This window comes from Protomyctophum bolini (genome assembly GCF_963924005.1).
Source record: "Protomyctophum bolini genome assembly, chromosome: 14".
NCBI classification, from domain to species: domain Eukaryota; kingdom Metazoa; phylum Chordata; class Actinopteri; order Myctophiformes; family Myctophidae; genus Protomyctophum; species Protomyctophum bolini.
This window is the reverse complement of record NC_137875.1, coordinates 29948582-29963120: the sequence shown is the minus strand read 5'-3', so window position 1 is coordinate 29963120 and position 14539 is coordinate 29948582. Positions and strand designations below refer to the sequence as shown.

Below are 14539 nucleotides of genomic sequence, written 5' to 3'. Positions count from 1 at the left end.
TCTTCAAACATGGTGTTAATTATGAAGATGAAGATCTGATTCCATTTTGGTTTTTATTTATCATTAAAGAAATAGTTGAACAAAGTTACAAAGGAACATTCCCATAATCATGCTGTGATATGTACATTGTTGGTCTCGTTTCAGATCATCTTTTGTTATGTTGAATTCATTCATTCATAAAAAGTATCAAATATTAAGACAATTATCAGTTCTAAAAGTAAACGCTTTATTCTAAACTTAATTCCCTTTGTTATGACATATTTGTTAGATTGTTTTATATCAATGAGCCATGACTGTAACTGGGGTCACACAAGGATTTAGTGCAGCAGTAATTCCACCAGTCATGGTATTATATCAATGATAATACTGGCTTCATGGATGAGGTTTTTAGACGGAGGAATTCTCTGAAGCCTAGCAGGAGTGTTAATGATTTTTTTTCTTCACGCTTGTCAGATGTTTATTTAAAGTTTAAACAGAGTCATTTACCCATCAGGGTTGTTGTGACAGTCAGAGAAACATTTTAATCCTCCACATAATGTTTAAATCAGTGCACCTGCCGCTGACGTCCACAACAGGGGTCATCGCCATGCTGGCTTGTGGTGGACATTTTTGTCAAAAAGTCTATTTTTGCCATGGACATACAAATGAGTGGACAATAATATTATCAGAAACACATAAAGACCTAGCAGCCCTGAATGAGCATTACAGGACTGTAACTCTGAGAGTGTACATTGGTTCCATTTTGTACACTCTCAAGAGTTATGGTGGTCCTTGAAAATAAAAGAAGTTTGAGAAACCAGTCAAACCACTGTACTAGACTAGTGGACTCCTAATGTGCCATAGTGTCATAGTAGTTTATGTAGACATAGCACTATAAAGTATACATGCATAGTTTCATTATATAGATATTCCACTGTTACGTTCTTAGCTTACGTATGATTCTTGAATCTTGATAACTACTTTTTTATGTATGTGATTGCCATGCTTTTTGTTCTTGCTTAATGTAAGTCAAGGCCCTCTGGATTAAGAGCGTCTGCTAAATGCCTAAATTGTATATTCAAATATGCATATTCAGAAGAAAACCTGGAGACTGACATTCAGTAATGCGGTCTGGTGATCAAAATAAGAACATTATAATGTTATGTAAAAACAAAATCTAGAAGTTGCCATGCACGGACAAGGACAAGTCTCGCCACGGAGACATTTGTCCGTGTACGGACATGTTGTTGTCCACAAACGGCAGGTGGAGGTGATGTGATGATGATGATGTGTGATGAGGTCTCATCGTCGTTTCAGGTCAGCTATGGCAGTGAGGGCAGCGTTCCAGCCCGAGGAGCCCATCACTCCACCACCTAAGAGCAGGGGTGGAACACGTACTGGCATTATTTACTTAACCCATTTTAGGGCGGGAAGCATTGGTGTTTTAGCTATTGAAAAATAGCAGATCTACAAGCTCATAGCGTGCCACTTGTAGGTCTGCTATTTCTTTTTAAATCGACTGACAGAAACATAGCTTTTTCAGAAAACTGTCTGATCTCAGGTCAGAATGGGTTAAGTATCAATATTGCAATGTAGAAAGGTATATGAAGTAAAAGGAATTAAAATTTGACTTGAGTAAAAGTACAAAATTATCATATTAAGTACCAAAAGTTTTCAAATGTATAAAAATCTTTTGAAACTGATCTACAATATCTACAGTATGTACAGTATTCAAAAATGTACATTTTTTGATGCTGCTATATAAATATTTGAAGTTTTTCAGCAAACTTAGGTCAGGATTTAGAAGCCGTTTTTAGAATTGGCCTCAGTCCAAAATGGGTTAAGTACATGTACTTATAGTTACTTTTTAGTTAACCCATTCTGACCGGGCACCCATTTTGGTGTTGGCATCATGTTATGCTTTAGCTATTGAAAAATAGCAGATCTACAAGCTCATAGCGCGCCACCGAGTGGCGCGCTATGAGCTTGTAGGTCTGCTATTTTTGAAAAATCGAAGAGCGACTGACATTTTTAGAATCTGATCTCGGGTCAGAATGGGTTAATCAGACCAGTGTGTGTCCCGTGGAAACCTCGTATGAATCTGATCTCAGGTCAGAATGGGTTAAGAGATCATTAAACAAACACTGAGCTATGTCTTTCCTCAGCCATATCCCACCAGGTACATATGAGTGTGACCAACCCAGAGCTCCACTATATGAAACATGGGGCTGTTTAAAAATATTTAAGACAAACCTGGATGACTGCCACTCCCACAGAGGTATAAACCTTTAATTGGTGAACGATAATCTGACAAAGAAGGCAAAGGTCGTGCAAGGTAAAGCTGGTCCAATGACATTGATCCATGAAAGATATTCTGTAAAGATATAAAAAGAAAGAAAAGAAAAGAAGAAAACATACATCAACATTTATGTTTAGGTAATGCTTACATATTTCCTTTTCTTGTATTCCTTTCTCTGTGGTTAATAAGCTGTCTTGAAGTTATTCAAGACAGTTACTCCAGCTGTTGTATAAATGTGTGTCATAAAGATCTGAGCAATAAGCAGTAGCTCAGACCGTACATCAACCGGTTGAGTGACTTTGCATAGCGGATAAGAACATTGATTGTGATTGACGATGTGTTGTAGTAAAACGAGTCTGTAACCATTAACAGCTTTAACAGCCCTGATGTTACTGCTATGTGAAATGCAAAAGAAGGAAGATCCAGGTCCAGGATATAAATGACTTCCTTTTTCAGACAATAGTAGGGTGTGATGGTAGGCAAATCAGCTGCACAGTGCACACCAACCTTTAAATCCCTGCTCAGTGTCACCGTGAATACATACCCCTCCTGTAAGGCCAAAGATTCTCTCCAGATCAGGGGGAGCCAGGATGTCCCTGCCTACAACAGACGCTTTGAAACCAGGAGCGTACTGTTCCACCCAGTCAAACGCTAAAGAGACAGACACACAAAAACATGCAATGTTCATTATGACAATGACCAATGAGAACAACATTTTAAAACCATGTTTCCTATACTAACACAGATGATGAAGCACAGCGTTTATACAGGGACACGTGAGTCGCATGCCTAAAGCTGTAGTCGGCTTCAGTCAGTCATTCCTATTTTCATTCACATCTCAGCTGATCATTACGTCACACATTCATACTCCAATCAGAATTTACGCGCAAGCATAGCGGTCCCCTTAAATACGGCTTGCATTCACTTCACCCCTGCTTGTCTTGCTGCCGCCTCGCATCCACTGAGCTTAGCGCCTCCTCCACCCCAGCCTCCACCTTTTGATCAGAGCCTGGCATAGGCTGTTCAAATGTCAATGTCTGATTTAAGTCATGTCAACATATTGCTTATGTATCCCTATGGGGGTTTTGTTATCGTTCCCTGATTTAGCTTAGCATGCTTGCTTCAACAAAATTCAGGGATCATCTCTCCAAAACTGTTTACTGTACATGTTTTTATTTTTGATTACTACTCGCTTATACAGTATATTTGTCTGTCATTAAATGTTTCAATTAATTTAATACACGGGACCCCAAAGGGGTCTTTGGCTCAATCCTTTTAGCATTGTGTTTGTATTAAAGTTTAATACAAAGTACAAACACAATGCTAAAAGGATTTAAACTGTACTTTTTGTGCTTTTTTTCTTTTGCAAACTGTTATTAAAGTAATCAATCAATCAAACTAAATGATAACACAGCAGTGCAGTGAAATCATTGCTGTTTGACTGTGTGGTTAAGCTCTGTCTATTTTCTGTGTCTCACCAACGTCAGCATAAGCCTCCCGGTCCTGGTCCGTCCACTCCCTGCCTTCCACACGGTATGGGGTGTACTGGGTGAACAGTGACACTACATGACAACCAGGGGGAGCCAAAGTAGGATCCAATACAGAGGGGATGGTCATCTCAAGCATGGGCCTAAAAAATAGAACATAATGGAGTTGAGGCTGAGTGGTGCGTGCGTGCGTGCATTCGTGCGTGTGTGCGTGCGTGCGTGTGTACCTTGCTGAGGGGCGTCCATTTACAGCGTCGGTGTATGCCGTCTCCAGGACCTCCACATTCTCACAGTTCAGGTGGATGGAGCACTGATGATGAGGGCCAGGCTTCCCGTCAGGAGTGGGAGATGATAGAAAGTTGGGAAGCTTGTCCACAGCCACTGTGTTTGCATTAGGATTACTTATTTATACTGTATGTATTTATTGTTTTTGCCATAGCATTTCTTTTGCCATAGCGATTCTGACCATAGCAAAAACAATAAAGAGTTACTACAGGGGTGTTTCCAAATATTTGTGTAATAGGAATAGTAGATCTACAAATAGCAGATCTACATCTCTATTTTCGGTTTGGTCGAGGAGTACAGAGCCAACGGTCAAAGTATTGAGGGTTTAAGTGTCTGTTGCTGTCAAACAGGTCTATGAAATCTATGATTTTTTAAAGATCTGCGACACAATTTTATACAATATGTAGTTGTAGGGGGTCCCGTTTCATCTCTCTCTCTCAGCTAGGGGGTCCTTGGCTTGAAAAATGTTGAAGACCCCTGATTTAACAGACACAGTGGGGTTAAGGGAAATGGACTGTTTACCATTGATCTTGGTGACAGGAGAGGTGTAATCAATCTGATCAACAGCTCTGATGAAATCAGCAGACAGGGAACCCTACAATGACCAAAATGATTACAAAACACATTAAACACCTATCAGTTCACATTACAGTGTTGGCCTCCTTTTTGTCAAAATGCATTATATATTTATTATATATTGTCAATATAAACACAAAGATGCATCTCTGATTAAAGTTGCATTCAAAAATACATATGCCCAATATGTGTGCTATAATGTGTTTATCGTATAGGTCAGGGGTTACATGTCTAATACATGATACATCCCGGTCAGTTTATGGGCCATAATGTTCGTAATCCTTTTTTTTGTTTCTTAAATCTATTTTAAACTGTGTTTTAAGCATAACCAAATTTCATTCTGCTATGCATCCCTGATGTACAGATATTAAAGACAACAAAGGAAACTTGAACTAAAATATAGTCAAGCATTTCACATGTAAAGATTGCTATATAAATAAAGCATAATTATTAATCATTCATTAGCGCATTGTACACTTTTCTACCTGTGGCGCAAGCTTCTTAAAGGTGACATATGGTGTAGCGTTGGACAGAACCACTTTACTGTGAATCTCCGTGCCATCTTTCATCACCACGCCCTTAGCAGCACCGTCTGAGCCAACCAGCACCTGCTCCACCTCCTGAAGAATGGATGTAGAACACAAAAGACCACATTGCTATTGGATAAAATACACCCAATTCGCTGCTGTACATAATGGTTCACTTAGAATTAATTGTGTGTATTGTAAATATGAGTCATCACCATATTGACATGTAGAGTCCAGTGATAAACATGCCGTCTTCACTTGGACGCTATAATTTACTGAGGACTGATGGAGCTAGATCAGGGTTCCCCAATTAATTAATTAATTTGAGGGGGTTCCAGGTGGTCCCCAGCTAAATGATGGAGAGTTGGTAACCAAATGGGCCCTTGTAGATCTTTAACTCTTGAGAGTGTAAAATGAATTCATTTTCAGGGCAAGACCCCATTTGAAATGATATGGAGGGGCTCTAGCAGTTTGATTCTCATTTTTATTTGAATTATGCCCAGTTTGACATGCATAGGCTACTGACCCCCATTTAATTTATATCTGGGACCTCAATTTATTATAACTTTAATTTATTTATTTTGATATTGTAAAATCAATGTCAACTTAACTCTGATTGAGTACAAATGGAACCGGACCTGTTATGGTCCAATTGGTTCCATTTGTACACTCTCCACTTGTACACTCTCTACAAGTGCCAAAAGCCCTTGAATATGATTAAGGATTACTGTCATTATGGTAATCTCACACTTCATATCACACACACCATACCTGTAACTTTCATTAGCCCTATTGGGGAACCCTGAGCTAGATGGAGCTTTAAAACATGGTGCAATAACCTTCACCTGAAGCTCAATGTCAGCTAAGCCAATTAAAGGTATTTAATTGTCCCATTGTCCAAAAACTGTTTGTACATAACCTTATGATGTTATTTTGGACATAAAATGTCGCTACTATGATTTTACCCTATTAGACAGTTATGTTGAAATACTAATAATGTGTTTTGTGAGTTCACGGTGACCCTGACCACCAAATTCCATTCAGTTCATTCTTGAGTCCAAGTGGACGTTTGTGCCAGATTTGAAGAAAGACATTCCTGAGATAACGTGTTCATGATACTGGGACGTATGGTTGGACAACAGCTGTCGGTGGAGCCATAAAGACATCATCATGAACACCAATAAATGAAAGCAGCAATGGACGTCTAGAAATGGAGACAGAATCACCTCACCTGTTCAGTGAAGATGTGCGCACCATGGGAGCGCGCAGAGCTGGCAATAGCCTTCGACACACCTCCCATGCCCCCCTCCACATAACCCCATGACCCTTGCTCCTTCTCCAGCTCCCCCATCACATGGTGCAGAAGAACATACCTTCAAGTCAAGAACATTACACTTAAAACTGATGATTTGAACAGATCACATGGTGTGTGTGTGTTAGGCATGTGGAAAATAATCGATACGTATCGATACATCGATTATGACGTGCGCGATGCGAGTGAATCGGTTCATTCACTGTGTGTCGGTAGAATTGACGGGTGAAATCTCGATGGATCGTTCGCGGAGTGCTTGTATCGGTAAAATCCGTGGTTGCACTGTTTTTTCATGGTAAATTTCACCCTATCCTGTGTTTCCGAGGCGCATTCAACGTACCATCAGAAAGGAAGAAAAAAAAAGGTCTCTCGCGAGTCGCAGCGCAGACACAGGGCGCGTTCGGAAATAGCGCACTGAGCCCACTGTGCAATGCAAACTAATAGGAGAGTGTGCTCCGGTGTGGTATTTCCGAACGTGCCCAGTCAGTGAACAGACGTACGACGGTGCAGAGGGTGCTTCCCGCAGAGGAGACACGTTGAGAACAGACAGACTCAGACTATAATAGCACCCGCGACTAACAGAAGTGAGCCCCACGCATTAAACAAGAAGCACCACCTTTACTCTTTAGCTTTATAAAATAGCTGTCCGAGTGTCCGAGTAGCTTTGTCCGTCGATCAGTTGACTTTTCACTGTAGCGCTGCGTGCTGGACTGCTGGTAATGAGCCACACTCCACAGCTGTGCTTGCTGATTATCCGACGCAAATCTGCGTCGCGATCATTATCAATTTGTAATTAAAGAAAGCTTCTGCAGTCTGCACACACGTGTACAACAACAACAACGCCACAGCAACTTTCCACTGTCCAGCTTTCCCCTGCTGTTCTCTGGGATAGAAGCCTTATTTATATTCTGCAGCAAGACGGTGTCGCACGCCTACAATTGCAGATCCACAAGCTCACAGCGGGGCGTGGATGAGACGCGTTGTGAGCTTGTACATCTGCTATGTATTTATAACGTTAATAATACATGCAGGCCAGGGTCTTCAATGTTTTTCAGGTCAAGCCAAGGACCACTTAGCTGAGAGTGAGAGATCAAGTAGGGACCCCCATATAGGCAATTATATTATAAAACTGTTGCAGATTAAACTAGACATAGACTTGTTTGACAGCACTACAAGTGTGACCTGTAATTTTTGTTTTGTTTATTTGTTTCTTTTCTATTTATATGTTGGTAACATTAATTGATGAACGATAGGCTATTACATTTTAATCTCTTGAAACCTCTATACTCAAAACCTCAAATTGACCTTTGAGATATAATAATTATACTATAGCCTATGATTATTAGTAATCTAACAATTCCACAATAACCAGCAGAGAGCAGACCCTTTGTTTACTTACAGAATTCTATAAGTTGGGTTGTTTGAGATGCAGAGCTATAATACTAACCTACAGTAAAACAATAAATTGCTTTGAATTTAAATGTAATGCATTTTTACATGTTTTGGGAAATTAATAGAGCTTTAATATAAATCCTTTCTATTGTGATGAATCGCCATCAAATCGTATCGGTAGAGGGGTGAATCGCATCGTATCGCATTGATTTGAACTAAATGGTTATCGCATCGCATCGCATCGGGAAGAGGGAGAATCGTATCGCATCGTATCGCCAGGGGATTCCATGTATCTCTAATGTATCGTATCGCTGGCAGTGCATCGAGATGCGTATCGAATCGTGAGATGAGACGAGATTCACATGCCTAGTGTGTGTGTGTGTGTGTGTGTGTGTGTGTGTGTGTGTGTGTGTGTGTGTGTGTGTGTGTGTGTGTGTGTGTGTGTGTGTGTGTGTGTGTGTGTGTGTGTGTGTGCGTGTGTGTGTGTGTGTGTGTGTGTGTGTGTGTGTGCGTGCGTGCGTGAGCGAGTGCGGCTGCATGCGTGTGTGTGTACTGTATGCTTGATGTTTGTCTTACCCACTACCAGGATTGTTAGGACTGGTCATAGCTCCTATGACAGCATCAGTAGCCAATGTTGCGATGAGTGGTTCGGACTCAAACCAGCGATTCAGGATCTGAAGATGTAGGTCAGGCAGGCTCAGTGGTCTTGAAGCAATCGTTATGAAGTTTTAATCAAAGCTAAATCATAATGTCAGGAATAGCAAACCTTCATTGCTGGTGCAGTCACAATCTCATAGAAGTCAGGAATACTCTTTCCCAGTTTCAGACCTGTCAATAAGATATACCGGTAGTTATTTAGAGTTAAATGAACAGTTCAATTATTACGGTAAATACATGTTCCATCTGTAGTGGACTGAATGCAACTATCTGGGTGATGGCCCTATATATGTCAAACAAACATGGGGGGGGTCGCTGAAACAACATTTTTTCACATGGGGGTCGGCGGCCGATTACCATACATATCATTTCTGTGGTCCTTGACATGAAATAGTTTGATAACCACTGACATAGAAACATGGGTTTTCAGAAAACTGTCAGGATTTAAAGGCATTTGTAGAATCGATCTGTTTTTCTTCTTCTCATATCATTATTTATTTATTTACTTATTTAAATGACTACTAATCGCTCCACAGCCTGGGAGTGCCTGTTGCGCAACATTGATGTTGTGCAACAGTGGGACGTCATCGAAATATTTTCTAAGTGGTTGAGTTTGGAAGTGCTCGTTTGATAACACTCAACAGCCCTGCGTACCACCCGTTTTGAATTTGCACATAATGCAGGAGGCAGCAGGATGATGCTTTACTGAAAAAGAGTGCTTCCAAACTCCAATGGCAACATGGCCACTGTCTGCATATAGTCAATCAGAGTCAACATACCACATTTAACCACAGGCATCAGAGTCTTGGCTGCGGCCAGCCTCTTCCTCAGTGGTCCTGTGTTGATGATCCCTGGGATATCGACAGGAGGGGCATCCAGGAGAGGGTGGATGGCCCCTGCTAGTTTATCCAGGTATGAAACAAATCTCGGAAATGCCTGCGTAGAGGTCAAAGATCATTAGTGTATCGGTTGGGGTGACACACCTTTGTGTGAGAGAAAAGAAGACAGGCTAAGATATTGATGGAGAGGAAAGATTCTCGCTGAAGCGAGTTGAACTGGAAGACTAAAATTGAAGCTGATAAATGCACTCTGTCCTGATTGGATGAAATTGGCTACCCATGTACATGTACACCCAACCAGTGTAATTCTGAATTATTAAAAGAGCTGGAGAGACATGGGGAGACCCTACTGAACAAACACTTTATGGCAATTATGTCTGAGTATAGAGCTTTAAAAATCACACACGTGTGAAGTGAGGGGCGCTAATATATTAAAGTCTAACTCATGTTGATGTAAAACCATTGATGTAATGGTGATGTAAAACAAACGGTGCCAACACAAACTCAACACAAATTCTCTTCATTGTTAATGGCATTTAATGTTTGTGTTAGGGACAAGATGACGTACATTTTCCCATCATTGTCAATGGCGTTTTTAAAACAAACATTGAACTAAAAACAAACATTAAACCTGTATATAGGTGTATATATGTTTAACCAAAAATACCAATTATAGTACATTTAAATTGACTGTAATTGTCATTAGTTTCTAGTTCGAATAGCAGTTCAAGTCAGCCACTTGAGGGCACCAGTGTACAACATCACACTGCAGTGCACATGCAGCTCGCTTGGTCTTCAACCAGCCAAAATTCTCACATGTCTCCCCCCTCCATTGGCTCCCGGTCGCTGCCCACACAGAATACAAAACTCTGATGCTGGCATTCAAAGCAACCAAAGGTATGGCTCCCCCATATCTTGCAAGTCAGATCGAACCCTAGTACAAACACTCCTGCGCACACAGCCAACTCAAAAACGCTAAAAACGCCGGGACAATGCTCCCAAACTCTTCTCCCTTCTGGCTCCAAAACTATGGAATGCACTTCCCATTACAATCAGAACAGCAGCCTCACTCCCAATCTTCCACGTAGTCTGAAAACCCGACTCCATCATGGCCCGTAGCACTTGCCCTAGCCCCGACGACCTTACAGGCATATGCGAAGGCTCAACTTATGTAACTTAGATAGCATTTTATGTAGACTTATAGCATTTTATGTAGACATAGCACTATAATAGCATTTTATGTAGACATAGCACTATAAAGTATATATGCATAGTTTCATTATAGATATTCCACTGTTACGTTCTTAGCTTATGTTTGATTCATGATAACTACTTTTTTTGTATGTGATGTATTGCCATGCTTTTTGTTCTTGCTTAATGTAAGTCGCTCTGGATTAAGAGCTTCTGCTAAATGCCTAAATTGTAAATTCCTAAATTGTAAATTGCAGTGTAGGCTACTGTAGCAGTGCATCGATGAATGACCTAGGAGTGATCTCCGAGTAGGACCATCAGTGGACTACTACTAGGTATACATTTCCTTCAGTACGGCCAAAATGTCTTTCAGGTAGGCTATACTAAAAGTGACCAATGATTATGCACACTGTACCTCAGCATCCTTCTGTGAGAACTTGCCAATCTCCCTCTGGTTCATGGCCAGGTCTGCACCCAGGGTGAGAGACCTGGGTGGAGCGCCTCCCACCCCCTCCTCCAACATGGGGGTGAAAGCATGGGGGTTCCTCGTGTACACCTTGAGTCCATGTTTCTAAAGCACCCAAATAAATAAAGGCAAATCCAAAGGCAACATTATTGTATATTGTACACAGCTTTTTGATTTGATGCAAATGTATGAATTAAAAATATAACACTTTGGACACATTTACCTTGAGCTCTAAGTCTGCGTAGATGTGGGGTCTCAATAAACTGAGCAAATATGAACATCTGGAGAAGTGGAAACCTGCATATAGGACATTTAATATAATTCATTTTTGCTTAAAAGTTATGTATGATTTTTACCATATCCACCACCAAGTCAAGTACAAGACAACACACTGCCCAGGTCCTGGGCCTGGTGAGAGAAGGAGGGGTATGCTGTTCGAAAGACCCGAAACCCCGATGACCTTGGGGTACATCACTGAGGATACGTCCCAGGTGCATCCATGCGATGTTTTATTTATATAAGGAATAATGGTAAATGTATCCACTCACTACTGTGTATTTTTAAAAGGAACACACTCACACACCACTTGTCTAAATAGATTAAAAAAGTGTAATCACCTCTGCCATTTTGGCCGCATGATCATTTCTCAATACACTGAGAATGGATCATGAGACCAAAAGAAGTGATCTTGTGTGTGTGGCTGTGTGCTGTACCAGGCTCTATGCACACAGAATAACTCTTCCTATTTAAGGCCCCTTCCCTACTTCCTTCACTGGAAACACTCTGCTACACCAGACAGTGGGTCTCAAAACATGTCCTTGAGTGGGTCCTTGATATGCGCCCGTAGCCTGCCCTATGGGACCTACTGTATGGGACATAGGTGAGCAGAGTGTGTACAGTAACTTTTGGTTCCATTTGTACACTCTCAGAGTTATGTCCTTGAAGTTAGAAAAGTTTGAGAACCACTGTGCTACACTAAATAGTCTTGCGTGGCCATATAGACGGTTGCCTCCTGCAATTTTCAAATGCTTTCGTCATTCGGAAATTGTGGAATAGTTGTCTGCAGCTACGCGAGACTGTACACTAAATGTAACAAAGCGTTAATAAGTAGCCTATTGGTAAGACCTGTGAAGGAAAGTTGGGAAAGGGCCCAAGTTATTTCCAAAATGGTTGATGCGTGTAGAGCTTAAAACCTATTGAAATGTTACTTCATCATCCAGACCCTGGTTGAACCACATGATGAGCCCCAACAACAGGAAATCATCATACCTGGAAAGATCTCTTCTGTCACAGCTGCACCTCCCAGCACATGTCTGCGCTCCAACACTGCTGTTTCCAAACCTCCCATTTGGAGATAGGCAGCCTGCAAACCAACAAATGCGCGCGCGCACGCGCGCACACACACACACACACACACACACACACACACACACACACACACACAGCCATGCATATTATAGAAAGGAAAGGAGTTCACAGATATGTTGGGATATTGTTGGAATATAAACAGATGTCATTACTCACTGCCACCAGTCCATTGTGACCTGGAATTTAAAGATAATTGTTAATTATTGTTCAATCTGAAAATCCCATCGTCAAATATTCGGGAAAACAGCGACCCTGTTGTTCCTCGAAATTTGACTGTTGTTCCTCGAAATTTGAGTTAACGTGAGTCTACTCTGTCTTGAGAGACTACTTATTATTTGTTACTGACATGTGTAATATTACTGTAACATCGAGGTTAAAGTCCGTTTAGGAGGGAAATGTATAATATGAGTATATTAATTGGCAAACTACAGATGTACCTACCGTATATTCTCCAATGGCTATGGACAAAGCAATCTAATCAATGATTAATAATGTATTAGGCTATATTATGGAAGGTCTGTAGGACAGGACAGGTCAGCTTGCTTTGTGCAAGCAAGCTGGTGACTTTTATAGCCTGCTGTAAGGTCGGGGAGTCCAAAGTTGACTCAGAGTCATAACGGATTACGGACAACATATACTGCAGACTACAACTACATATTATATTGATATTATAGCCCATTCAAACATCAACAGTCATTCAGTGATTTCAGGCAAAGATGATGCAAAGTCACTATAGGCTATTCACCAGCCATCACAATTGTAGCCGTGATAGTTACAATACAAACGGAAAATATAGTACATTATAGTAGACTACTCCTGTTAGCGTTTTAGGCTGCTTTTCTTTCCATTTTCACTGACCTACCTCCTCCGATGATCAGTGCATCGTATTGTGCTTTGATCGCAGAGTGGCAGGCTCTCGTCACTGATGTCACCAGAGTTAGAGCAGTCCGTCGACCTCGTCCCTTACAGATCGCCGCAGCCATAGCAAAAACTTTGACGAGAACAAAACCCCTCCCACTTTCTTACTCCCAGGCCGGGTTCAGCGGGGGTCAAGCTGATCTATCGTCCGTTTTTGAACGATAACAAGACATTAACATTAACACAGATATCATTCAATATACTTTTACTCAGTGGTGGAAAAAAGTTCTCACATTTACTTGAGTGTAAAAGTATACGCCGGCAATATAGAAATAATAGGCCTTCAAAATGTACTTGCGTAAAAGTACAAAAGTATTGGCATCGAAATGTACTTAAGCCTATACCAAAAGTAAAAGTATAGCCTACTCGTTGTACAGAATGTCCCATTTCAAAAATAGCCGATCTGACTACAAATATAAGCTCATAAAGCGTCGCATCTATTTTCAAATGGCCACAGTATAGGGCTGAAGTGGTTAAATAATGTAGGCTGTGAACCTCAACTCAAATTAGCATCCGCCTACCTACTCCTAGCCTCGTTCCCACAGACCCACAGTCATCTGGCGAAGAGAAAGTGGTGAACCGTGAACGCACATGCGCAGCGAACCTAGTCTTAACACTATCGTTTCTGATTGGTGGAGCTGCGCGTTATAACCATGGTAGCGCCGCAGCGCGTTATTTAAGTTGGGCCAGTCAGGCTGTTTCCACACGCCCCGTTCACACTGTAAAAAAGGTTTTAGCACAAGTCGTGGGTGGGCGATCTCAACTTGACCGTGACGTAGCCCTGAGGCGCCGCGTTGCCATGGTTTGTCAACAAGACACGTCACGCTGTGAGGCGCCGCGTTGCCATGGTTTGTCAACAAGACACGTCACGCTGTGAGGCGCCGCGTTCGCGTTGCCATGGTTTGTCAACAAGACACGTCACGCTGTGAGGCGCCGCGTTGCCATGGTTTGTCAACAAGACACGTCACGCTGTGAGGCGCCGCGTTGCCATGGTTTGTCAACAAGACACGTCACGCTGTGAGGCGCCGCGTTGCCATGGTTTGTCAACAAGACACGTCACGCTGTGAGGCGCCGCGTTGCCATGGTTTGTCAACAAGACACGTCACGTTAAACTGCCATGCAGTTTTTTAAACGTGACGTGTCTTGTTGATGGAGTTCGATGTTACCATGGTTTCCACTTAGTTTTTGTTGATTTTGATTCACTTAAAAAGGCAAGTGACAGGATACCATAACTCATTGTGAA

At 41.6% G+C, this 14539-nt stretch overlaps 1 protein-coding gene across 1 annotated transcript; it reads right to left on the bottom strand.

Annotated features, from left to right (window-relative positions):
• Positions 1-42: 42 nt before the first annotated feature.
• Positions 43-13364, bottom strand: pyroxd2 (pyridine nucleotide-disulphide oxidoreductase domain 2). The gene is made up of 16 exons (XM_080781652.1): positions 13241-13364; positions 12535-12554; positions 12280-12373; positions 11234-11307; positions 10960-11115; positions 9294-9450; positions 8624-8685; positions 8434-8531; positions 6385-6526; positions 5112-5246; positions 4573-4645; positions 3993-4146; positions 3757-3908; positions 2823-2929; positions 2233-2353; positions 43-1352 (listed from the first exon to the last, which is right to left on the bottom strand). Exons 1-16 carry the CDS (start codon positions 13359-13361, stop codon positions 1282-1284), a joined length of 1737 nt encoding a protein of 578 aa, XP_080637778.1. The 5' UTR covers positions 13362-13364; the 3' UTR covers positions 43-1281.
• Positions 13365-14539: the final 1175 nt, after the last annotated feature.